Source organism: Siniperca chuatsi, linkage group LG14 (assembly GCF_020085105.1).
Source record: "Siniperca chuatsi isolate FFG_IHB_CAS linkage group LG14, ASM2008510v1, whole genome shotgun sequence".
NCBI lineage: Eukaryota > Metazoa > Chordata > Actinopteri > Centrarchiformes > Sinipercidae > Siniperca > Siniperca chuatsi.
In genome coordinates, this window is record NC_058055.1 from 6,423,907 (window position 1) to 6,450,232 (window position 26,326).

General features: G+C 38.9%; 1 protein-coding gene across 3 annotated transcripts in view; it reads left to right on the top strand.

Annotated features, from left to right (window-relative positions):
• Nucleotides 1-26,280, top strand: part of camkk1a (calcium/calmodulin-dependent protein kinase kinase 1, alpha a) — a 64,102-nt gene extending 37,822 nt beyond the window's left edge. The window contains exons 5-17 of one of the 3 annotated variants that reach the window (XM_044223500.1): nt 1,379-1,430; nt 3,439-3,572; nt 6,989-7,025; nt 7,361-7,382; nt 8,820-8,908; nt 12,057-12,256; nt 13,563-13,616; nt 13,931-14,004; nt 15,654-15,741; nt 17,284-17,412; nt 19,141-19,244; nt 21,296-21,343; nt 21,755-26,280. In XM_044223500.1, the coding sequence (XP_044079435.1) occupies nt 1,379-1,430; nt 3,439-3,572; nt 6,989-7,025; nt 7,361-7,382; nt 8,820-8,908; nt 12,057-12,256; nt 13,563-13,616; nt 13,931-14,004; nt 15,654-15,741; nt 17,284-17,412; nt 19,141-19,244; nt 21,296-21,343; nt 21,755-21,827 (1,104 nt within the window). In that variant the 3' untranslated portion in view covers nt 21,828-26,280. Of the gene's footprint in view, nt 1-1,378; nt 1,431-3,438; nt 3,573-6,988; nt 7,026-7,360; nt 7,383-8,819; nt 8,909-12,056; nt 12,257-13,562; nt 13,617-13,930; nt 14,005-15,653; nt 15,742-17,283; nt 17,413-19,140; nt 19,245-19,568; nt 20,531-21,295; nt 21,344-21,754 lie in introns of those variants that run through there. The other 2 variants (XM_044223502.1, XM_044223501.1) reach the window with 2 other exon arrangements.
• Nucleotides 26,281-26,326: the final 46 nt, after the last annotated feature.

The following is a 26,326-nucleotide window of genomic DNA, read 5'->3' on the forward strand; positions in this document are numbered from 1 at the left end:
TTAACAATTACAACTGAAAGGTGGCTCCAGCATTTTTGCCTTTAATGTGGTCTATAATTATATAATATTAAGGGTGTGTATTACACAGGTACCATGGGTGTAAATCTAATTTTAAGAATAAATTAATAATTAAGAATAAAAAATAAATAAACAAACTGACATACAAATAGATCCCTGGCATCCCCTAGGAGGTTAATCCAGCCTTGTTGCCAACACTCAGTAAAGGTTAGCTCACTCAGTCGTTATTTCTTAAGTGTAAAATATTAGATTTTTATCTCTTGGCAAAGTTGGCACAGTGCAGAAGTCTTGTTTACTTGCAAAGACTTGTTTGTCTACAGATTAGAGTGCTGAAGAATTCAGAAAAGGCACAATGGCACAGTGAGGGAACAATATGGTGACTGAAATCATACTTAACCTTTTTATGTTCCACCTCCTACAAAATATAGTTGCTGCTGCTGCACTTTTGGCTTCCTTTGATCACCACTCACCTGTACCTCCTTAGCACATAATCAGAAACTGAACTCGCATTAACTTTTGATTGTATCTTTTGAGTTCACAGTTATTGCCATACTTTGTTGAAAAGCAAAATATAGTCATTCCCAATTTCATGTTTGGTAAAGTACATTTACTGCGAGTGAAACTGCGATGAAGCACCTACACAGTCAGAATTTATCTTTTCAGATGGCAGCTATTTACTGGAGCTCTACCATCAATCCCAGATTTTATAATGAACTCATGAATAATTCCATTTTTTTTTTAAAGATGATTTTTGGGATAGGAACAGCTGGAGAGAGACAGGAAAGGGGGGAGAGAGAGAGGGGATGACATGCAGCACAGGGCTCCTGCTGGAATCGAACCCGCCTGTATGGCGACATAAACTTTGCAACCGAAAACCTGCAATAAATGTTGCATGACGATTTTTAACTGTCTGAAGACTCTGTGGTTGAGTCATTAACCACCCTCACACAAGTCTACATACACACACACACACAGGCAGCACACCATGGAAACTGTACAGGGGAAGGACTGCTTTCTTGCCAAGCCTGGTTTCTGCACAGTCATAGCCATGGTGACCACAGTTTTTTAAAGTAAATTACTGAGCTGTACATCACCAAAACTGTTTGTGGTGTTGAAGTAGTAGAAAATGTTCCACCATAACATGAATTAGTGATCAGTGAAATCACATTGATATTCTGACAGCATAGTAGTTCTTGTATTTTGGAGAAATGTCTGACATGCAGTGAATGTTATTTACTTTATCTCTTGTTCCTTGTAGTTTTATTTTCTTTTTGGAATGACTGGTTCTTTAGGCTTCACTTTACTGTTTATACTACCTATATGTGAATACACTGTATGATCAAAATCATTTCTTTCCTAGGCCATGAAGGTGGTGTCCAAGAAGAAGTTAATGAAGCAGTGTGGTTTTCCACGTAAGTCCTATTCTATTCAGTTTTTTCTATTGAACAAGAAATTAGTGAAAAATGACTACCTGGGTTAAACTAATCAATGATCAGCTACAATGGAACATGATTCCTGGGCAATCATAACCTAAATGCAATGATGGTTTGTCATTTTGGACTAGGCCAAAACCTCCATCTAATACCAGATAAACCCACTGGACACCTTGCAGGATTTCCTTCAGACCAGCACACCTGTATATTGTTTAGTAACAGCACTACAGGTTCCTGAAAATGAGAATGACCCACACCATTGAATGAGACATATTTGGCCATGTACATCAAGGCAGTTACCAACACTGCCATGAAGGTGTGTGATGTTAGGTTGAATGCCAGTAAATGACAGCATTTGTGAGCTACAAAAGAGGTCTGACAATCGGCACATTGATACGTGACTTTTCAAAGCAGCATGAGACAACTAACAGAGCTCCTAAGAAGTTAAATCATGGATGGCGCTGGAATGCAGGTCATTGCAAAAATGATTTATCATGTTCATCAAGGGGAGCAGATTTCAAAACAGTGACAAACTGTGGCAAATGCCTAAACACAAACAACAACAGACACATTTCATAGAGAAAGAGTAAGCACAGTTACAAAACTCTCCAACATGATGGACATGTAGAGAATGTAGTGGGCTGACAAATGCTGCTAATTAGCATGCAACTTTCATTTTGCCTGCGCCTTGAAGTTTCAAGATTGTGTTAAACCTGAACTAGATAGGCAACAGTTGGTCTAATGACATTTTAACATGTTTTGAATACTTCCAGAGCGATGTTATGCCTAGTCACAAGAGGTGGTTGATTCCAAAGGAGAAAAATGCTCTATTGTTATAAATCCTGCCAGCTTCGTGAGGATTGGCAGACCAAAACCTAAATCATCTATAACCTAAATGTAACCATTTGAGTAGTCAAGCTTGTTGGGGGGGTAGTTTTTTTTTTTTTTAGCCATCGGGGAACACAAGGAGAACAAAGCATATTGCCAACATGACAAAAAAAAAAAAATCTGCTCAGTTTCTTTTTTATAACAGGCAACTTTTATCATTTTTACATGATCCTTTTGACATTATAACAAGATGTTGTTATGGCATATTTTCTCATTATCGCTAGATACAAAAATTCCATTTTTACACAAAACCTTTCTTCTTATAACAACATATCACTTTATCTTGTTACACCGCAACATTATCGTACTACACAAACACCAACGTATCTCATTAAGACATAAAAAAAAAAACATTTTCTCAATTTTTAAATTTACCATGATAGGTAGGGTACAGCCTTGACAGATCACCAGTCTGTCACAGTGCTGACACAGACAGACAGACAGGCAGTCATACGCACATTCACATCCACAGGTAACTTTTAGAGGCATTACTAGTTACGTTTTAGTCCAGATTAAAAATTAGATGTAAAACTATTCACCGAATATTTTAGGTTATTACATTTGCTACATACATTGAAACACAGGCATATAGCCTCATGAGGTACAGTATGTGGTCAGGCTGGGTAGGCAGGTCTTATAGACAGAGGGTGGGACACTGCGCTCGGGTGCTGATGAGAGAGAGAGAGGTGCATTTAAGCGCACTGTCATCCCTAATGTCAGTCACTCTAGATAGGTAGATGTCCATACTTGTTAGATATTTTAACATCTGCGATCCGGTGTCACTGCACTGACCGGTACCGAGTCATAGTCCAGTTATTGACCATCACTGATGCTAAATACACACACAATTATTACACACAGGTGCACAAACAAAACAAAAGCAACACACAGCCATAATACATAAAAACACCCTGCCACATGTCTAGATCATCATGATAAATGATCGCTCAAATTTGTCTTATTGTAATTTTCCTGTTGCTCAAATTTGAACACATACAGATATAGAAAAGTCTATATCTGACTCCTTGTCGAGACGAATCGTGATCAAATGAATCATTTAGTAAAGTTGTGTGTGTGTGGTTTGTGTGGTGGTCTGCAGGTCGCCCACCCCCAAGAGGACCCAAGGTTGCCCAAGGAGAGCAGCCCAAAATCTTAGGACCCCTGGAGAGGGTCTACCAAGAGATTGCCATCCTTAAAAAACTGGACCATGTCAACATCGTCAAGCTGGTGGAGGTGAGAGTATTTTTCTTTTGGTTGTTATCGAACACATCTAGCAGGTTGTTGCATTTGTGTATGTTTGTGATCTAGAAAAGAGAAATAATAACAATATTTGCAACAAATGGGAATTAACATGACATTAAAAGCAACACGGCTATTTACTGTAGCCTTAAATCGATGTGCACGCATTCTCATACCTGGCTTTGAAGAAAATCATTGAAAAAAAACATCTTTCGCAGGTATTGAAATTACTGCCCACGAAATACTAAACATTGTGGAACATTACTGTAAATTACTTTACATTACTATTCATAAACACAATGGGAACATTGAAGTCTAACAACTAGCACACTCAAATAACCAGCACAAACAGCACCCTTCCTCACCAAGTAGGCAATTATGAGCCACTTAAGGCTAAATCAGTAAAAGACATGCAACAAACATGCAACATACAAAAAACAGCCAGAATTGGTGAATGAAAACACTATTTTTTTTAAATCAAGCGCCATCATCAGGTCAATATTCTAATTTATCCAATACTTTGGTTTATGACCAAATACCTCCAAAGCTAATGACATTCCCATCAGCTTCAGCTATACTTAGTGCTAATTAGCAAATGTTAGCATTTGCCAATGCTTAACTAAGATATTGGACATGGTAAGCATTATAAACATCAGCGTGCTAGCGTGGCTGTAGACTCTTAGTCTTGTTATATGAATTGCCAGCACAAATTTTGTAGTGAATCATGTTCTACACTTGAATTTCTGTTTTGCTGGTATTTGGAGTTAAATGACAAATGGCATCTTGCAGTAAGGAAATGTGTCATTTCATAACTGTTCCTCTGATAATAGCATGTGGACATCCATAACAGGTTTAAAATCCACTGTGGTCAGGATTATCCTTAACCCCTGTATTTTCAGATAACCTTTCTTGCTGTGTACCCTGACTCATGCTTTGTATTTATATCACATCAGTTTATGTCAGACCAAAAAGGTGGATAAACCCTGTGCTGCCAGGAAACTTGTGGGGAAAATAAGATAGGCTTACCCTCCAGCACATCCATTACACTTCTATCACTGGACCTTTATGACATTTCAGAGATATATTCTGGAAAAACAAAGCTTCCACCCTGTAAATGGATTCTTATATTCACAACAGCCAACGCTCTCAAACTGAGTTGGGGAATTTTAAAGATGGATAGACTTTCAGTTTCTACAGAGGCGGTTGTTTGTGAAAAATGATAGCCGATTTTCAAGATGTGACTCGAGAAGCCCGCCACTCCCTTGCGATATCATCAGAGTGTTTTTCAATCTTGGCCAGATGGCGGGGGCACTGCCGTCGTGGTCGGGAGTTAAGCTCAGGGAGTCAGTCAGTAGGTATGCTGTCTGGCTTGCTTGGGTTTAGTTTGCCAGAAATACAAAAGAGTTTTTAAGTAAAAGCCGAGTACTTCTGCTCCTGGGTGCTCGCTCCAACAAGAGAGTGAAGACACACACATACACACACTCATCTCTTCCCTTCTTTGTCCGCCCTCACTCTCACTCTCCTAATGGGCATATGTGGGCAATGGGAAAACCTGCTTTCCTCCTCTCCATCTCTCTCTGTTCATCCTATTTTAAATTGGCTATGCTTGGGTCAGGATCACATTCATTATGGCTCTCCAACTGATTCCTGTGAGACTACAGTCCAGTCCATCTAATTATGAATAGACTTTTTCTCTCGTTTTGAAACATTAAAGCAGACACCGAGTGGAACAGATTAAAACTGATGAAAGTGACATGGTCATTTGTCACAGATGGTTGGCAAGAGACAGTCAAACCGGCCCCATGCTTGCCAAGACATGCAGTTGTTATGAGAGTAGACACTTAAAAATGCCAAGCTCAATTTATTTCATTTCCCTATAAGTCAAGATGCCCTTTTAATGCATCTTAGTCACTGCATTAGTCAACAGCTACAAATAAAATGACTAGGCTACTAATGGTTTGCACTTCGTACACAACAAAAGCTCATTTACTGTTTATAGCTTTTTGTGCTTTCACATAGAACAAAGGGAGAAAAAAATGTATGATGCAAAGAGAACAGTATTTATTTAAGCAAACAGGTACGACAGTATGAGCAAACATTCACCAGGATGTTGTATTTAAACATGCTCCAGGTGGACTGTGTGTCCCGTGGTTTGTGGGAGCTGTGAGCAGTTGCCTTGCAAAAGCAAATCATGGGCATGTAGTCTAGTGGGAACACCTGTTTTCATAAACCTGCCCAAGTCTAGATTATCAACTGGGCAAAACGGGCAACTGCCCTGGAGCCCCAGAACTCCAGGGGCCCCGAAAGTTCCATGCCTACTCTGTGTCAACTGGTTTGTGTTAATCTAATTTAACATTTGTGAAAATATCTCCACTAAAGCACAATATTAACTGACATGATGTAGTCAGATGTACTCCACCAATTTAGCATTGCACTCCTATAACATTGTAAGACTGCACACATTCTTCTTCCTTGTCAAAACATGGCACCTACATTACCCACAATGCAACTTGACCACCTACAGTTTGATCAGAGATTTGGATGTGTTATGCTAGTAGCAGCTAATATAGCAATGAGCAGCTAGCCTCAAGCAGAGATGGGGAGCGGCTACAGAGGTCGACACAGAACTCCACACCCCTAGATTGTTTTCATTTTCAAACTTGTAGTCTTAAGCCACAACTGACACTTTAATTTCTTAATTAATTTATCAGACTTCACACAGCTCCGTCTGGAGCCACAAAAGGCTTTATACAACTTTTTTTCACATATGCAGTAGTACTCCCCATGACCTGTAAACAGACTTTGATGTGTAAAATCGGTCTAGTTCCCCTTTAACCTTGAGACCCTGTCTTTGGTAGGGTTTTTGTGTCAAAATCTAGTTTTAAAGCCAGTTAGTGTTCTTCTACCTGGAAGAACACTAGAAGCTGTACACACTGTACAGAGCACCAGAGGAATTGGGGTTAAAGGGGGCCCAACAGCTCACTTTTGCTTCGGGGCCCCATAGCAGGTTAATCCGGCCATGAACCTGACCAACTGAGCTATGAATTTTCACAAACCATGCCAAGCCAGTGTTTTAAATTACAACTCCCACCAATGTCCTAACTGTTGAGAATTACAAGCAGCTTTTATATGACAGCAAAGAAAAGGCCTAAAGGTCATTTTCAACCAGTTCAAGGTTTAGTATCAAGGCTGCTGTCATTACAATTCTCTCTTATAACTCTGCTCAGTCCTTTCTAAGGAAGAAAAGACTTTTACATTGTGCAATGTTTGGGTCCTGAATGCATACTGTCGACTGTAAATGATCACATGTTAGTTTTTATATTGTTCACACCCACCTGTACCTACAGTATAGGACCTTAAGGTTTTCAACTAGAAAGTCTTGGTTCATGATGATTATGTTAATGTTGCAGGTGCTGGACGATCCAGCGGAGGACAACCTTCACATGGGTATGCAGACCATATTTTCTTTGTCCAAATCTTTCACACTATTTTTGCCCTCTCTAAGCCTTTGACACATATGCCACCAACAAGTGTTCATATAACTTATTCATAATTCATATCATCTCTTGCTTCCTTCCACACCACCTCAGGGCTCACACATTATGCAGAAAACTTCCATCAGCAGTGCCAGGTCACAGTTAGGGCTTAATGTGGCACACTCAGCTAATTCAGTGCTCCTGTAAATGGATAATGTGTTGCAGTGGTCAAACCCAGCTGAATGAATGAATAAATAGTTTGGTCTTACATGTTCCTATTTCCTTCTCCCTCCCTTTTTCTGACAGTGTTTGAGCTGATGCGTAAGGGGTGAGTAGTGAACATGTCCTTTTTTAAATAATTTAAGGCACATCCCCTCTGTTCCTCTACCTTCACCTCCTCATTTCTTCATCCCTCCGTCCCTGCCTCGGTCCCTGCAGTGTTCTCCTTCATTTTACTCCAAGCTGACACAGTGCTGCTGTTTGTTCCATCTCAGGCTTCAAAGGGATTCATAATGTTCTTAGGTTTTCACAGTTATTACCAGTGGCAGTCAGCTGTGTAAATGTTTCATGTCCTGATGCATGAGTTGTTCCTTCCTACACCACTAACAATTTGTGATGATCTAATGATCAATGTTATTATAAGCAAATGGAGGTGGGAGGGGATAGCTGGTATCATTTTACTTATGTGCATAAATAAGTTATGTTTTCCTTTTTAATAAGAAGACAAGCTTTATTTTTAGCTTTGTCATATTGAGAGAAAGTGTTAGCTCTCTTGTTGCCCCTGGCAGAAAGATGATCGACAGTTGAGCTAATTAATACAGCTGCTATGGCTTCTACTACTCATAAAGACGATAACTCTTTTTATACCACGTCTTTCATTCAAGTGCTACTACTGCTACTACTGCTTTACTTGCCTACATAGGAGCAGTTTTAGTTGTTAACAAAGACATGAATAAACACTTAAAAATGTCAGTTTATTAAATATTTATATACTGATTATAAATGCTAAATGGAGGTGGCGTTAAAATTAAATTGAAATGAAATTAATCATTAATTGGCAGCCCTAAACGCCAATGTATATTTTGTATAGCTTTTGGCAATACAACATTATTTAAAGTTAATTTGCCTATATGCCTGAGTATATCAACATACTGTAAGAATGAAAAAAATCGTCTCCTCTTGGACCCAAGAGGTTGTGGTGGATATTCTGTTTAAAACAACAAACCCACACAAAACCATTCAGTGTGCATTTTTGGAACAGATCCATGGTGCTCAGTACATGCCGTTATTAATGGTATAACCTTAGATTGGTTGATCTCTGCTTTAAACGACAAGAATCCCTTGTGTTCATATATATGAATAAAAGTGCAGTGGAGGGATAATAACAATTGAATTTCCTTTTAAGCACAATTAAACCAGGTAACTGAAGTACAGTTTCTAGAAGCTGTTTGGAATAGTGAGATAGTGGTTTATTTATGTCCTGTACACTCCAAACAGATAATAAGCTATTTTTGGTGATGTTGGGTTTTGGATCTATACAAAGAAGACAAAAAATATTTCTCATTATCACAGATTTGAGTATCAGTGATGTTTGATCATGATGTTTATTTCTGTGTATGTGTATCCCATTTGAATGTCTTCACATTTGGAATCAAATTCCTGTGCTAATAATGAAACAACTGATACACATGATCTGTGGATTTGTCTGTCTCACTGTCTGTTTGTTTTTTACACTGCCTGACTGGTCACCTGCATGGATTTGTAGTCCAGTGATGGAAGTGCCCACAGACAATCCTTTGTCAGAAGAGCAGGCGAGGTTATACTTCAGAGACGTCATCCTGGGTATTGAGTACTGTAAGTATCCCAGGCAGTACGAGGCCTGTCTTTGAGTCTATGAAACATATGTGTGTGTCTTTCCAACAGTATGCTTTCTCACTACTCTTAAAAAAAAAAAAAAAAAATGATATGGTAGCATTTTCCTTTATTATCTAAAACAACAAAGTGTTGTTGACCCTCTGTTTCCATGCCCCTGGTATTCTGGCTGCAGATGTGTGCTGTCCACCTCATCAGTATTGAGCCTCTGTTCAGTGAAACGGATTTTCTCAAGCCATGTCCTCATTTGCTGTACTAGATCCATTTCACCAGGCTATGAGCCTAATGATTGGTGATCAATGCTGTCTCTTTCTGAGCTTTGAGGTCCATCTTCGAAAACAAGGCTACAGAGCCTCATAGAAACAACCACATACATACACTGTACATATACACTTTTGGTATTTTCACATGTTTAGTGCTTACACCTCATGAGTCATACTGTAGGTCAGCTACATTTCCTGCTCAAGGGTACTTCAGCAGGGCAGATGATTAGCTTTTATTGCTGACCCTCTTGAAAAGTACAACTGTGGACTCTGGATAAGATACTACTTGAATATATTGGTATAAAGTGTAGCTTTACAATAAGGTTGAATTTCCAAACAAATATTGTGGTGACTACAAACAATGAGACCCCAAAGTGTTCAATATTAAATAAATAAAAAAGACATTATGAAACCACTAATCATATGAATTCATTGTGTAAAATAAAAAAATTAACTGGTCATTTGTGAATTAATTAAAGAAATTACTAAATCTCGACTCAATACGAAATGTTATTTTATTATTCATTTTCATAATAATAGTTTTATATATCATTTTTATTTTATTATGTATGGAAGCGTATAGGGAGCTATATTAAATTGATGTAAACTTGAAAATGTAATTCCACAATAGCATTATAATTTTCCACATGTGCATGTATTATTTCATTAAATGAAAATGGAAAAGCTGTTTTACATTTCATTTTCAAAGTCGTACCCCACTATACAGTGGACAGTATTCAAATGTTAATTAAAATTTGAAAATGAAATATAAACGATGTAACCTGGTTTTACAATTATGCAAGCAATAGTTGTGACTTAAATAATGCTTGCACAAATGAAAAATTAGGCTGCATTGTTTATATTGTATTTTAATTTTCAAATTTGAATTAACATTTGAACATTGTCCACTGTACAGCGGTGTACAATTTAGAAAATTTAATGTCAAACAGCTTTTCCATTTTCATTTTACTACGGTCATAAAACGCCCATACAAGTATGTGAAAATGAAAATTGGATTATTTAATTTTTACTCAAATAACACGTGGAAAATTATAATGCTATTGTGGAATTACATTTTCATTTTCAAGTTTACATTATCATTTCAATTTAGTCCCCTGTACGCTTCCATAAATATGGATATTCTAATTTCAAAATGCCCTTTTTCAAAAATCTGTTTTTATAATTGTATATATTATTAAAGGTGCCATATGTAAGATTCTGAAGCATTTTATGTATTCAATTTATGTATTAATCACTTTTTATTCCCAGTTTGTCAACAGGTTGTAATTTAACTTAAATTTAACTCTTAAAAAATTAGACATTCCTTGACTTTCTCTGTTGCCTTTAACAGCCTGTGGACTGATTTCTGAATTGCTAGCTAGCTAATGTAGCAAAATACTGTTTTGGGTGGATAATGTCAGCTAATTCATCCAGACTCCAGAAGCTGAAGCTATTAAATTGGTTGGCTTGCCGTTTGCAGGTTACTTTGTCGGCAGGTGTTGTGGGGCGGCCGGATACGTGCAGCATGGCTGGGTTGTAGCTGGCTGGCTAGTTAGCTTGCTTGCTCGCTAATGTGGGTATGTAATTTAGCTAGCTTGCCAAATTACTTCAGGTAATATGATGCATGATACTAACTTATGTATTAAGACAAACTGTGTTGTTTTTAGCCAACAATAAATAATGTAACGGTACAAAGCAAAGGTGTATAACGATTGCTTTCTACTAGCTAAGAGCGGTTCAAGGCAGGAGTGGCCAACTAGCTAACTGTAACCTAAGATGAACTGGGGTTGGCCGGCTGGATGTGGCTTGGCTGCGCGGTGTGGGTCTGGCGTTGCTTCGTGGTGTTGGCTGATTTGGTGATTTGCAAATGGCAAGCTAGTGAACACATTTGTGTCCAAATGTAAGTGAAATAGCATGTCTTCTAAAACCTAAATCAGCCCAAATGATAGATATCATTAGTCATTCTGTAGGTCATTGACGGTGACATGTGTTACTGTGTTAATTGGAGTTATTAATGCTAGCAACGTTTAATTGCCAAGGCCTTTAATAAGTCAAGTGCTTCCTGTTTTAATAAGACCTCCTCAGACAAGAAGGCACCACTTATCCAATCAGTGAAGTATCCAGGGCTTAGCTCCAGATGGCTGTTAAGTGTTAAGGCTCAGAGATGTACTTAACTTTCAGTCTTAGATGAACTTGAGTTCACAGTATTCACATCATTCTTATGGTAAATGCACTCCGTAACCTTCTACTGAAACAAAAAGCACAACTTACATGCATCTGTCTGCGTTATTTTATATATAACGCATATATGTTATTGTATTTTATGTATGTAATTGTAGTGTGTGTGTCCATATTGAACATATTAAATATGGGGACACCAGATGGTTAGTGGTTGGTCAGCTGGTGTGCTTGTTGTACAGTTTGGCATAAACTGATTTCTTGCAAGATATCTTTACAACTGATGTGGATATTCATGTTCCCCACAGCATGATTCCTTAATGATTTTGGTGTTTCCTGACTGTCCGCATGGCACCATCTCGCTTTAAGACAAGGTATCTCAAAAACAAATGGCTCAGTTTCCATGAAATTTGTTGTGGGTATTATGGTCCCCCGAGGATGATTGGGAAGAATGTTACTGGCAGATTCACACTTCCCCAGAGGATAAACCTTAAAAATTCCATTTTAGAAAGTCCTTTAGCTTTTCTCTAGCACCAGCCTGAGGACGAAATTTTGTTTTTTAGCCCCACTTCTGGTAAGATTCCAAGAATAACAAAATCACCAGGATATTGTTCTTCTGGTATTTGGCAGTTTAGAGGTTGCAGCAGTTCTAAAAATTCGACCGTTTACTTTCTCTTTCTTATCCTCAGTGCACTACCAGAAGATTGTCCACCGGGACATCAAGCCTTCTAACTTGTTACTGGGGGACGATGGCCATGTAAAGATAGCAGACTTTGGTGTCAGCAACCAGTTTGAGGGCAACGATGCTTTGCTGTCCAGCACTGCTGGCACTCCTGCATTTATGGCACCAGAGACCCTTTCAGACACCCGAAAGAGTTTCAGTGGAAAAGTGAGTTAGCTCTACATTCATACATAAATGCGAATTGATTGATCTGTACCAGTCTGGTATTCAGTGACTGTGCCTTAGTACCATTAGTAACTGTATTGAACTGTACTGTGGCTACAGCAGCTGCCGGCTTAAGTCTTAACCTCATGATTTGAAAATGAGAACCATTAAACCAAATGAGTTTTCAGACCTTTGCTGGCCTGCTAATCCAAGGATCAAATTGTCATTTTCAGTCTTTTCCCCTGTATGTTTGCTGGTTTTTATAACTAGGAAGCCAGTAATACTGCTGAGAACAGCACCATTACCAGAGTCATGAAATGGAATAAGGTTTTATATAACTGATATTGATAATTTTACCATCAAGCAAATATCAGTCATGTTTGTCAGTGATAAACCGCCATAATGATTCAATTGATTACCACCTGCCTCTACAATAAATCTACATTATTTGCAAACCAGTCAATCACAAAGTTTGAATTTTTTTTATTTCAAGTTAAAGAAATGATTGACGTAATTCCTCCATAATTCTTGCAGTATGAAAGATCTGTTGAGGATTGTGAATTAACCCTACCAGCTGATTTACGAACAATTAACAACCAAGAACCCTTCCTTTCCATCACCAATGGCAGACTGATGGATTTGCTCAAGGAAGGACCTTTCCTGCCCATGAAAGAGGGGCCAGAATAGAATATGTGATTGCAGACAGAAAGCATGTAAGAGGCGTTCAAGTGCCTCAACCTGCTGTTTCCTCAAGCTTTCAAGAAATATATGCAGTCATACTGGCCCATTTTTCTCTGATTAGTCTTGTATTCTTCCTGATTTGGATTTGTTCAAGCCATGCTCCAGAGAGCTTTGTGTCCGTTATGCACCATCATTTGTGATTTTGGTATAAATCAGCAATGAAATGTTTAATATCTGACACTCATATGTCACTTAAACCCCCTCAGCAAATCTGTGGCATTAAGATAGATAACGCAGGTTCAGAGGGCAAGTTTTATCATTTCATATCTATCAAGGAATAGAAATGGATTTCTAGGAGAGCTATTCATACAGGGAGAGAGAGGCTGAGAGAAAGACAAAGAGCCTGATGGATAGCTGTGTGCCTCTGCTATCTGATCACATCCATCTCTAAGGTATCTGACAGTACACATGCCCAAAAAATAACCTTAAAATGTACCATAAATCAGTCTGACCATGTCTGTTTGTGCAAGTAGGTGTCTGGATCATTGCAGTGTGTTTCTAAATGTATGTTTTTCAGTCTGTTTGCCATTATTTCACATCTAATGTCACTACTGGCACTTTCTTAAAGGCGCTGGACATGTGGGCCATGGGAGTTACTCTCTACTGTTTCGTCTTTGGGAAGGCAAGTCGGCATTTTCTGTCTCTCCGTCACTTATCAACATCTGGTCCACAAAATATTAACAGTAAAGGCTGGGATAAGTGTTAATTTCACAGACTCCTATGCTTGTTAACAGCACCCAGTAGTATTTCAGTAGGAACACTCACCAATTTTTTTGTTTGATACGCAGACGTCTAGTGGCATCATTTATTTTAATGAATGCTAGAAGCTGATTATTGCTTTTGTTATCTTTAGGGATACAGATTTTCTCTGGCACAGTAGTAATTCAGTGTACCTTCCTTGTGTTTTTCACTGTCTTTCCTCTGCTCCACCTGCAGTGCCCGTTTATTGATGAGTACATATTGGCTTTGCACAGTAAGATAAGGACTAAGCCTGTGGATTTCCCAGAAATGTAAGTCCATCTCCTGCATCCGTCCCTCTCCTCCACTTTATTAAAAGAGACAGCCACCTCCAGTCCACAGCTGTAGTTATCATCTTCCCCGTTTGCTATCTTCTCATCTGCATCTCAGTCGAAAAACCATTTACTTATTTTTTCCAGTTACAAATTGCACCTACAAAAATATGAATAGCTTGGCACAGCAGCCAGTGCCAGCACACAGTCAATGTCACCTGTATGTGATCAAACCAAATATTAAAAAAGCAAACGGGGGCATCAGCGGCCTGGACACATACAAGCCACTGTGCTTCCCTTATCTTCCCTTTGCCTAAAAGGTTAAAGAAAAACATGGAGGTCTCCTTGGATGAATAATGCTGAAAAGCCAGAGAGAGAACAAGAGATAGGGAGCTAGGAAGAGGCTGGCAGTGGTGACAGACTGAGGGAACACACTGAAGTATAAACATTGCACATATGAAGGGGCTATTAGTGGCAGTTGGAGTATGTGTCAGGACAGGGTGTTATATTGTTAATGATAAGTGTCTTCGCCCAGTGGGCTCAAGCGACTCCTTGGCTGTGCAGAAAGCTCATTCATTAAACATCATCCTCCTCGTGAACAGAATATCACATCACCTAGTGGAATCATCTCCACACAGTACAATCAATGACAGTTAGCGGCACCTTGTTGTCAGCACTGATAGGGCCATTATACTGTAGGTGTAGTTAATTTAATGTTGCCACTGTCATTATGATCAGTGGCTGAGCTCACATAAACTAATTTTACTGAGATACTAATGACCTCTGTTCCTATTATGCATTTGTTCCTAATTTTATCAGTGTCAATGAAATGCAACATGCATCTTCATAAATTTGGTAAACTCTGTTATTGTTGATATTACAGGTTTTATCTCACGGTTTCAAATATTTTAGAGCACTGACTTCACTTACAGTAGCTAATTAAGTCCTAAGCAGGACAAAATGTCCTATAAATCAGTGGTTCCCAACCTTTTTTGTCAGACATACCCTCACAGCCCTGTCAGATGAAGTCCCTGAGTGACGAGTGAGTACCCCCTCATCAACATCACCATTTCTTTTAACCATTTACCGGTATCCGTTATTTTTAGCTAAGTATTTCAAATGTTTATCCATTACTTTTAGCTAACTATTTTAACTGTTTATCCATTACTTTTAGCTAAGTATTTTAACCGTTTATCCATTAATTTTAGCTATTTAAACCATTTATCCATTACTTTTAGCTAACTATTTTAAATGTTTATCCATTTCTTTTAGCTAACTGTTTCAACTTCTCTGCTTGCTTGCATCTGAGAAAGCATATTTTCTTTGGTTTTTGAATTGCTTACAATTCATAGACATGCGCAACCTGTGCTAAGGGGTTGCAAGTAGACATAGCTTCTTTTTAAGTGGTCACAAGGTTGTAAAACACTGTTGTAGGAAATCAGATATCAATCTGTTTTTAATGGCCTCTGGGCCTGCCTTTTTATTTACTAAAGAGTAAATGAAATAACATACTCAACATTGATGAAACAACCTGATCTAAATAGGGCCATGGATGACTTCGGTGTCCATGTTCTCATCATGTAACACATGTACAAACAAGCCGATCTCCAAAACATTTTTCCCAAATCATTATCTTGTGTTTTGCGCAGACCAACGATCAGTGAAGAGCTGCAGACTCTGATCTTGCGGATGCTGGACAAGAACCCAGACACCAGGATCACCATCCCTGAGATCAAGGTAACATAGAGAACAAAGCAGATGTAAAATGAGACCATGGGGTTAGTCACTTATTGTTCAGGATGACAGGCAGCTAACTTGAGCATGACCATAACGAGGATTTCATTGTTCATGTTCAGACACAGCACGACTGTGCTTTTCTCTCCTGTGATTGGCTCAGAAGACTCTGACCTGACTGTGGTACATACAGTAGGGTTCATTAGACATGCTGTGTTGCTTCAGGACATGATGCAACCTGTTTTTCCCTATGGAGGGATGCGCTAAAATTGAGTCAGTAGTAGAGGGACAGGGAGGTCCAGGACCAGCTATGGACAGATGACATTCCCCACCCCCCACTGTGTTTCCATGACACAATCTAATCATGTGTCAGTGAGTCATTTTCTCACCAGAGACTCTGTTTGTGTTTATGGGACAAGAGATAATTAGGCTGCCAGGCATCATGCACAAACACACGCTCACACATGCTCACATCTCTTACTTGATAAGAGTTGCAAAATGCAGCTTAGTAAAACCCTTTAAAGTCGAAAATTCTTCTGTTGTGTTCCTGGATTGTGGGAATTTTTGACTGGGATATTGAAGAAAATGAACTTCCCAAATCATAATTTCGGAAGGAGCAGCAATATCATTTGTGATGTTAATGGTTGATGATAGATTGTGTTTATAGAGCTTTAATGTCCAACAAAACAGCATGCAATTTTTGTAGTCATCTTGGACGTCCTCGATGTCAGAGCTTCACAACTAGCACATGAATGCACCATGACATTTTATAGGATAAGTCTGGAGATATTCAATATGTTTCTTATTGTCAACCAATCCCATGAAAAGACCAAAACAAACAAAAGTATAAACTCATCAATGAGCCATTACACTGGGTGGCATGTTTCTTCATTAGGATGAACACTGCAGTTTTGCGTCAATTCCAGAAACACCATCCTCCTACCGTAAATATTCACAAGCACAGCAAATCCCAGATGGAAAATTGTTCCCAAACAAATGCACTTTTTACTCCTGTTTGAGTAACGTTTTCTGAAAACCACAGTGCCCAGCTATTTTATGTTTTAGAAATTAAAAAGTTTATATTTGTGATCTATTTTTTTTTTTTAAAGATTTACGCCTTCAGAAGGAATAAATGGGCTAGATCTGAAAGCCACAGATAGACTAGGGAAGACATCTCACAGTCTCTTTGTGAGATTTGTTGACAATTACAAACAAATATATAATATCGTCGGCCTTGTACTTTAAATCAATGTGAGCGTCAATGAAGTAACTTTGACAAAAGGTCACTGTGATGGATGATTTGTCTCAAGCAACTGTTAAGTCTTCGCAGTTGGGTTTTTGTAGCATAACACTATTAATCAAAACAGATGGCTGCCTGACTGGTAGAAACATGAAGCCACTTGAGAGACAGACTTCCTATAAAGATGTACAGTTGCAAACTACTGTAGTTTACCGACTGCGGATCATATTATTATTCCAGTTTATTATAGACTGGCCGTCATGTTATGACATATGTCATGTTTGTCTGTCTATGTGTTTGTTTAGATGGACCAGTGGGTGACCCAGGGAGGCACTGACCCCTTGCCTCTAGAGGAGGAGCACTGCTCTGTGGTGGAGGTGACAGAGGAGGACATCCAGAACTCAGTCAAGTTTGTTCCCAGCCTCTCTGCAGTGGTAAGTAACCCTGGGTGTCCTCTATTCACCAAGCACTTTTGTGCCAAATTGATACATTTACACTCATCATTTCCAGGAGAGGTGAAGCCCCAAGAGTTGCTACTCCTTAACAACTGCAGTCCTCTGTTAACCATAAGTGTGACAAAATACAGCAACACAGAGGGATTTTACATTTTGGATGGCAGCCTTGTTCACTTTCATAGAGGACAAGGTTGCCTCTTAACTCCTGTTCAACTCTGAAATTAAAAAAAGCACATCGATGCCCCAGTTTCCTGCACTTTTAAAGCCTTTCAACCCAACGATAAGGTTAAAACTCTACTGTAGTTGCAGGTATTATTCACATAATTCATAACACAGCACTGCAACGGAAGAAACATCCCTGAATGGGGGAAGCCAGATTCTACACCATCTGGCTCCATAAATGCTATAATGTTCTAATGTTGCATTCATTTAGAAACAAGCTCACATAGTGGCATACGCATGCACAGTAGAGCTGTGCCTCATAAAGGGCACAGAATTCTCACATATTTAATTTAATTTCTTCATGTTTTTTTTTTAAGAAAACAAAACGTATATAACTGTGTGATATCATCTTTAATATGGTAAAAACACCAAGATTAGAATTAGCACACTATAGACAGGTTTCCAGTTGAGGCCATTGGGGGGAGGTTAAGTATTTAGAAACAAAGAAACACGCACGGAAACCAGTAAAATTTTAGAGGTGAATTTGTATGTGGCACTTGTACTCGCATTTCTAAAACACTCTTGCTAGCCAACATGAATTCCAGTGAGAAACAGCAGCTAGCAGCAGTGATAACGCTACCCAAGACTAGCAAAGTTAGCTCTTGCAGGTAGTAAGAAAAGAACCGAGTAGGTCCCAAACCAAATCAATGGATATCACAGGTTAAAAGCATAGAAGCCTGTTAGCATTAAAAAATATTAGCATTCAAAAAAATGTTAGCATATGAAATTCCTGTTCAGAGCACAGAAGCCATGACCTTCCTGCAGTTTAACGGCAAAATATACCAGACACTAGATATGTTAATGTTGCGCAAAAGCTCAAATACCTGCAGTGTATACAAGTATGTATAACTAATAAACTATGTCACTTCAGGGTTTAATAAGTATTATTTATTGGCTGCAGGGGATCATGAAAAGAGACTCTGGACACGTATTTGTATTTTCCTTTATGAAATATTAAAAGCTTAACAAAATGTGAGGCTTTTTCCATCCAAAGCCATCAGTCTGCTACCTCTATCAGCTGTTACCAAGTCCCACACTGAAGCTCTAAACACGTCAAACTGATCACCAAAGCATTGATCATAAATCCTGATAAACTTTTGTACTTCATTAAAAATACACAGTAACCGTACGAGCTGTCTTACCTTAAAACAGGTGTTTCTTCCTCACCAGTTTCTGTGCCAAACCATCCACCACCTTATTAAAATCCAGGGCTCTGACCAGATCACTACATGCACATAGCTAATAATGCACTCTTAGCTAACCAGGAGGTTTCCTGCTTGGTATATTAAACATTTTCCACATGGTACTTTTGAGATTCTTGCAGTTTATGGCACAAAAACTTGCTTGACCCCCTGCGTTCAAGTCTCACAATGATGTTTCTCAGATAGCCATCTACTGTATTCTCTGTGCAGAACCACAGGCACAAAACAGAAAAGACACCTTTTGCACGTCTTTGTAACCATCCTGTGTTTGTGAATGTTTCAGATCTTGGTAAGAGCAATGCTGAGGAAGCGCTCCTTCAGTAACCCCTTTGAGTGTCCGAGCAGGAGAGAGGAGAGGTCCATGTCTGCACCTGGCAGTCTGCTCATGTAAGCACACACAGTCCAGCTGCCTGACAGTCATACATGTCCAGATCTCCCTTGTACACTTAATACTTGCATATCTCATCCATGAAGATAAAACACAAAAATAAAAACCACACAGGCCCATTCTTATTGCAAAGATTGCTTGAGATTCTGACAAAGATCGGTACTTCACACCTGTGTCCTCTTTCTGCTGTATCAGGTTAACTAGCATTCATTCCTGCAGCGGCAGCAGCTGCTTTGGGTTGCCATAGCACCATAATTCATTCTTTCATTGTATGCAGTGGAGCTTACAGCTTTTCTAAGTGTTTCTTTGTGTGTTGCTTTCAGCTTTCAAGGGTAGAAGGATTCAGAGTGACAGAGAATGACACAGATCCACCAGTGCCTCAGGCTGACCTTGGATTTTCAGTTACATGGATTGAAAGCATCACAGGGGAAATGGCCAATCGTCTTATCCCATTGTGCAATATTCAACATATATAGCCAAGGGCAAATTGGAGCGTCTATAGCTGCTCCCTGCTGTACTGCAGGTGCCTTTGGGACAGTAATCTCCTGTCCAGCAGACATCGTCATGAAGATGGACCACTGTAGTGCTGACTGTGGAGGAGACTCTAATCTCCGGTTTTATTAGATTTCTCCTGTAGGCCGAGGTTTCCCCTGTTATACTCTAGGCAGTCACAGAGCTGCTATCTAAGGCGAAGGTGTTTTCAGAGGACTTGTAGGGAGTTTAAAACAATACTGCCCCCTGCTGGATAATGAAAAACCAAGGCTTTGTACATCAAAGGCTCACAGTAGCATGAAGCCCTGAACTGGAATGTTCAGTTTGTACATTAGCTCATTGTTTCTGATTCTTGTGCTTCATGTCTCCATGAATAATAAACCTTGTTGATTAATGGAAGGACTATAAAAAAAGCCCCATAACAAATCCCTTATGGCTTACACGTAGAATTTTATTATCCGTTTCAGCTATTTTGCAACATTATTAATGTACACATATGGGACCTTTGACAACAACATGGGCAGCTTCTGAGAGCCTCAAGAGATGCTCTACTTCAATACCCAACTGCTGCTAAAGCGTTCAATTTTTTTATGAATGGCAGTTGGAAGAAGTGAAATGTCTAATAGTGAAAGATAATTAGCAAAATACTGTAATTTCCTCCAAAGTAAAGTGAAAAAGAAAACAACTACGGGCGGAGTCATTTGTAGTTTCCAAATCCAAGCTGAGATAACCCAAATCAAAATCAAAAACACATATTGTTTCTCTTACCTGTAGTGCTATTTATCCATCTAGATTGTTTTGGTGTGAGTTACTGAGTTTTGGAGATATCAGCCGCAGAGATGTCTGCCTTTTTTTGATATAATGGGACTATGTGGAACTCAGCTTGTGGTGCTCAAAGTGCCAAAAAATGTAGGAACTAAATAGTTCTTACATGAAACTGCACACAACAATTCTGTGGATTATGTTTGGTAACCGGGTCATGATTTCTGGAAAGAGACATTGCTGTTGAGTTTTTCAAATGTATTTTTTTGGCACATTGAGCACCACAAGCCGAGTGCCATCTAGTCCCATTATATTCGAGAGAAGGCAGACATCTCTGCGGCCGATATCTCCAAAACTCGGCACCTCACACCAGAACAATCTAGATGGCTAAATAGCACTACAGGTAAGAGGAACAATATGTGTTTTTGATTTTGGGAAGAACTGTCCCTTTTTAATGTTGCTTATTTTGTGTTAGCAGTCAAAGTCCCAAAATATTTTATTCATATTGGTATGAAATAGAAAACCAGGCAAATCCCTCACATTTTAGAAACAGTAACTTAAGGTACTTAACTTAAGGTCTTAAGCATTTAATCAATTATCGAAATTGTAATTAATTATTATTCTGTGCTGGTTATTTCAGCACCAATATTGAAGCAACATATCGCACCTTCATGTTGAGGAGGTGAAGTGTGTAGAGGGGAGGTCATTTCCATCAGCGACCATGTCTTTGACCCCCTTAGGTGACCTTTGTCCTCTCAACTGTGACTTTTCCATCTTTTCTCCCACTTTGCTGCAGGGACTCGTGGCCCTTCCGGCCCTCTTTAAAACTTCACCCCTCACTCAGGTAACACTTTGTGCAATACAGTCTGGCACGCTGTCTGTCCAACATCTACCAGCCGCTGTGCCCATCACCATCTTAGACTCCTCAACTCTCGCTTATCCCCATCATGAGACATGATGGAGCCGCCCTTCCCCAGCTGTCATCTCAGAGTTTTGTCATCTCCCTGCTGCTGTCATTTAATGCTGTGTTGCATTGATAAAGCATTTTTTTGTGTTTTTAACATTCATCATGTAATGAAAATGGGCAAAGAGCTTCTCTGGTCACCATGCTGCATTTGGAGAGATAAAGCACAAGCTAAATGGTATAATTATGTAGATCTCTGTTGTGACTGCGGTTGCCCAGCTTGAAATCATAGAAAGAACTGCTCATATTGACTGCTTTCTCTCTCTGTCTCTCTTTGATTCCTTCTTTCAGAAAGGGCAGCACAGGAGATGGACCCAGAGAAGCAGAGTTGGAGGACCTGCATGAAGACGAGCCCTCCTCTTGAGTCTTAATGACGCTCCAGTCAACAGAACTTTGTCTTCAACTCCATCCTCTTTACGTCCCTTTGCTTGAACCATTGTGTTCTCACCCTTTCATCCACACATTTCCCTCAAATCAGTGACATGCACATTCTGTACACTGGAGAGACTCAAGGTTTTGAATCTGATATTTTGCTTGTGTTAACATTCAGACTTGTATGCTCAGGCTTGCTTTTGCTTTTGCTTCCTGTCAGCCTCAGATTTTCCTTTCTCACTCCAATTTCCCCCATTTTCTTTCTCCAATGTGGCACTAAGTTTGATCTACAATGTTGTTTGTCTTAACTGCTCAACCACTAACTGTTGTGACTGGCATCAGTGAACCGATGAGAGGAACTCGGCTGAATTTCTGCATTATTAACAGTTCAAATTATTGTTGCGGGAGAAAGACATGTCTGTCAGCTGGCATTACACTGTAATGTGGGGAGAAAAAAACTGTCAAACTCAATTTTCTTTACCCTTCTGCATGATGAATTGTTAGGCCTCATAACAGTCATAGCCAGCCTGACAAAGAGGAAAATAACCCTCTTCAATAATCATCACAGACTTCAGCATGTAAATGACACTATATTGTCTCTTCAGTGAACGACAGGGCTATTTATTTCTGATCAATAATCAGTCATTTTGATATTGTACAGTACATAGATGTCTTGAGGTATCATAAGTGTTATTGTCTCACAGCCCTATTCTTGTATCTGTGCCGTCAGTAGCTTTTATTTTGGAGCTGGGTGATAAGGTTTGAAGTCCTTCCTGTGTTGCCTTCACAGTCCACAGGCCCTACTTCTCTGGCAGGAAGGAAAGGAAGTCAGCTGTATAAGGGTGATCACACAGAAAGGACAGAGACTTTGCTATGAACACATTTAAAAGTGACTTTTGCCGCAGTGTGATGTGTAATTATTTTGTTAGAAGTAATTTCACGCTTCTTCTCCTCCTCTGTAATGTGTTGTTTGTCTGATGATTTCTGTTCTCTAACGCTGTCTCTTTCCTTTCGTATCACACTGTACTGTTTGATTTGATGTGAAGTAATTGTGACAGGAACCGGAGCATTTTGAAGTGCATGTTGTTTTATGGCGAGTGTGAACAGACTGAAAAAAGGGCCGTAAACTACTCAGATTGCCTATACTTTTCCCCCTCCAAATTAGAATTTATTATTATGCAACATTCTTGGATGCAGAGCTGATTTAAAGTCATTAATAATCTCATTATCCAAGTTAAACATCAATAAGTGTACTTACAGAAGCAATTGAATCTAGTCGTACAAAGTGATCCAGGCTTACACATTTATTTTTCCCATGACACTAAATGTTATGCCTGCCAAAAGTTATTTTTTTCTGAGTCAAGGGTAGGGTCTAAATAAAATATTAATAATGCTAGGAATGGTCATGCAATTAAAAAAAAAAAAAAACCTGCAATATAAGATATACTGTAACTCCCCTCCCCACTGCAGTAATTTATGTACAATCCCTAACCTAGACGAAGTTGCAACTAGCCATGCAAGTTTGTAGAGCTGGGTAAGCTAGTTAGTTAGCACACTATCCCTGTGAGATCACAAATGTTGGGATCATGGATGAATTAAATTTATTTTTGTGATTTGAGTCCTTTGTTTGCCATTCAAGGTAGTTGGCTAACTTAAAAAAAAGCCAAATCTGTGGGATGTTTTGCTCTCCGCAGACTCAAATCAATGAGAACATTTTGCTTCCACAGAAGCTCTGCTTCAGATAAATGTTTATATAACTCCATTTTGATTCTTTCCCCCTCTTCTGCTGGCCAGGCGCATCACCCTGTGAAAGAAAGCGTGTTTGGCTGGCAGAGTGCTCTGATCACTTGAACCGCAATGAAAAGGAGCATTTCAATGTCATGATTAGGCCCAGGCTGACGACGACAACAACACTTTCCCATCCACTTCAGTGCTGTCGCCAGCAGCATGGCTGATTAGAAACGGGCAGTGTGGCTCTTTGCATTTCCTCTATTAAACTTTACCTCAGTGTCCTCCAGTGAACAGAGAGGGATTGGTAGAATCTGAACAGGAAAGCATTTCACATACTGTTATTGAGCCTCTGTGTTTAGGGATTTATGTTCACAGAGGCTGGGACTTTATGCATGAAAGTCATGAATGCTGTTGACGTTAGATTGTCAACTTTATTACCATGTAGGTGCAGGAGAATGTAAAGCTTTGTATCTTTATTTTATTGTTCAGTATAAGGGTTGGTAAAAGATCTATTTGTATTGGACAAATGAATATCTTTGTCTGAAATGTTGTATATGCAGTTTGAAATTAAGGGTTGTGGTCATCCTTTTAATAATGCGTTTTTGTTCCTTCTCTCTGCTGAGGATCATGCAAGGGAAAGTGGGTACCGATGTCTGTTTGCAGGGTAACCTTCAATGAAGGGCTGAACCAAAAAGTGTGAAATGGTGTGTTTATATTTTATTTGCTTAAAAACACTCATAACATTCTTATGGGTTTTTTTAATCTAGGTGTTTTCCAGCTTTATATTTGTGTGTTTGTACAGACATTTGTCAGTGTTAGGTGCAATATTGTTGTCTTTTTTATCACTGGTACATTAGGCCACTCATCATGTTATCTGTATTTAATTAAAAAAACTAAAATACTGCTTATATTTAAATATTTGCACTATTCCACGTACAGATACATAACAAAGTTAATGTGATTACTTTTAACACTACTGGCACCTGCCAGTTTTAACATTGTACAGTTTATGATCAAGGAAAAAACTGTGTAGTTCACCTGTAAAAGACCATATTTACTGTGTATCGATCTGCATGTCACAACATTGCTACTTGGTTTTTGAGAATTTTTACAAATGAAACTCAAATATGTTTCCATTTTCCAGTAACTTATTCTCCTGTCTGTGTCAAAATGCTGTAACAGCTGAAGTAACAAGATAGGTTGTGAATACTTGTTTTTGTTGTGCATATCCATATGATAATAATTGCTAATGTTGTATAAGTGGGGCAAGGGACTTTTGGATTTTACTGCTGAAATGATGCATAATGCTAAAACACTGTAAACCCTATTATATGAGCAGAGTTCAGAGCACAGGAGCAGCCTGAAATAGCAGCTTTGTGTTCAGGATCTTCTCTAGAGACAGTGATGGATGATCACTAGCTGCCCTCAAAGATGGAACATTTAACCCTCCGACAGTCTCTTCATGCCACCGAGCAACCACTTATTCAACAGTTAATTGTTTTTTTTAGTAATTATTATCTCTGCAAATGTTGTGTTTTCTGTCCTATTTTTCTGTTGCTCTGTTAGTTTGATGCGCATATCCACATTTTCTAAACAGACTTCAATTACATTTGGTAGAAAATTAGACAAACTGCTTTTGGTTACCATGTGGTAATTTACAACGCTTTAGAAAGTTTTCATGTTATAATTCCTGAATGGATTCTTTTATCCTGATTCCTTAGTCCAAGATGTGTCAATCAATCCATATAGGCCACACCCATTTCTACCTACATAGATTTCTGCCAGATTTCTTTTGCAAAACCACTCCTCCTACAAATTTCTGCCAATCTTTGCCAATTTGATACATTTAAAAATCTTACTTTTTTGTAGTTTTTGTACACATACCAGTCATAACTCAGTGCAGTTGCAACTACTGTACATTTAAATGACATCTGCACATAATACATCAACTCTGATCGAACCTGCTAAATTTTATTGAATTTTATTTGAATTTTTGAAGGTGGTACTTCATGTATGATGGTACATGATACATTTAAATGGCCGTAACTTAGTGGCCGCCTGTATGACTCTCTTGCAATGCAGCACAATTCATCCTTGTAGGAAGTCCTAATACTTACAGACTTTAGTCTACAAAAAACAGCACAATTGTCTATCATTATATGATGCAGATCTGGATCCACTACCACTATTTTGAAAATATCAAATGTATGGGATTGTGCAGCCTTGGCAGAGGTTTGCTCACTCTAAATGCTTTCTAGCTCAGTGTTGTTACTGTAGTGAAACAGAAGAAAAATCAATGGGTGCAGTTTCCACAGTCGCAGCACAGGAAGTGAGTGACAGGACTAATTTCTCATGATTTCAGGTCATAATTATATCCAAATCTGGAGGACTGTGGGAGAGTGACTTTGTACATAATATTAAGCCAGGGACAATTGGATTGCTGCTGTGTATCTTTTGTGACTGTCCTGTCCATGTGTGTTGAAGGTGCCTGCTGTCTCTGTGTTTCTGGATGTCTGTCTCGTGTTGTCTTGTGCATTTCTCTGAATGTACTAACTCGGCTATGTCAAGTCGCTCATACAAAAACAGAAGCATGGCACATCCCTAAGGAATGCAGTTGTTACAATGTAAATATGTACCAATATATATAAAAAGCTATTTTTTGCATGCTTTTTGTACACAGACATAATCAAAAACAATAAAAAAGAAAATCTGAATTATTTTGATATTTTTCTGTATTCCTCTCTGACTACTTGCACTGTG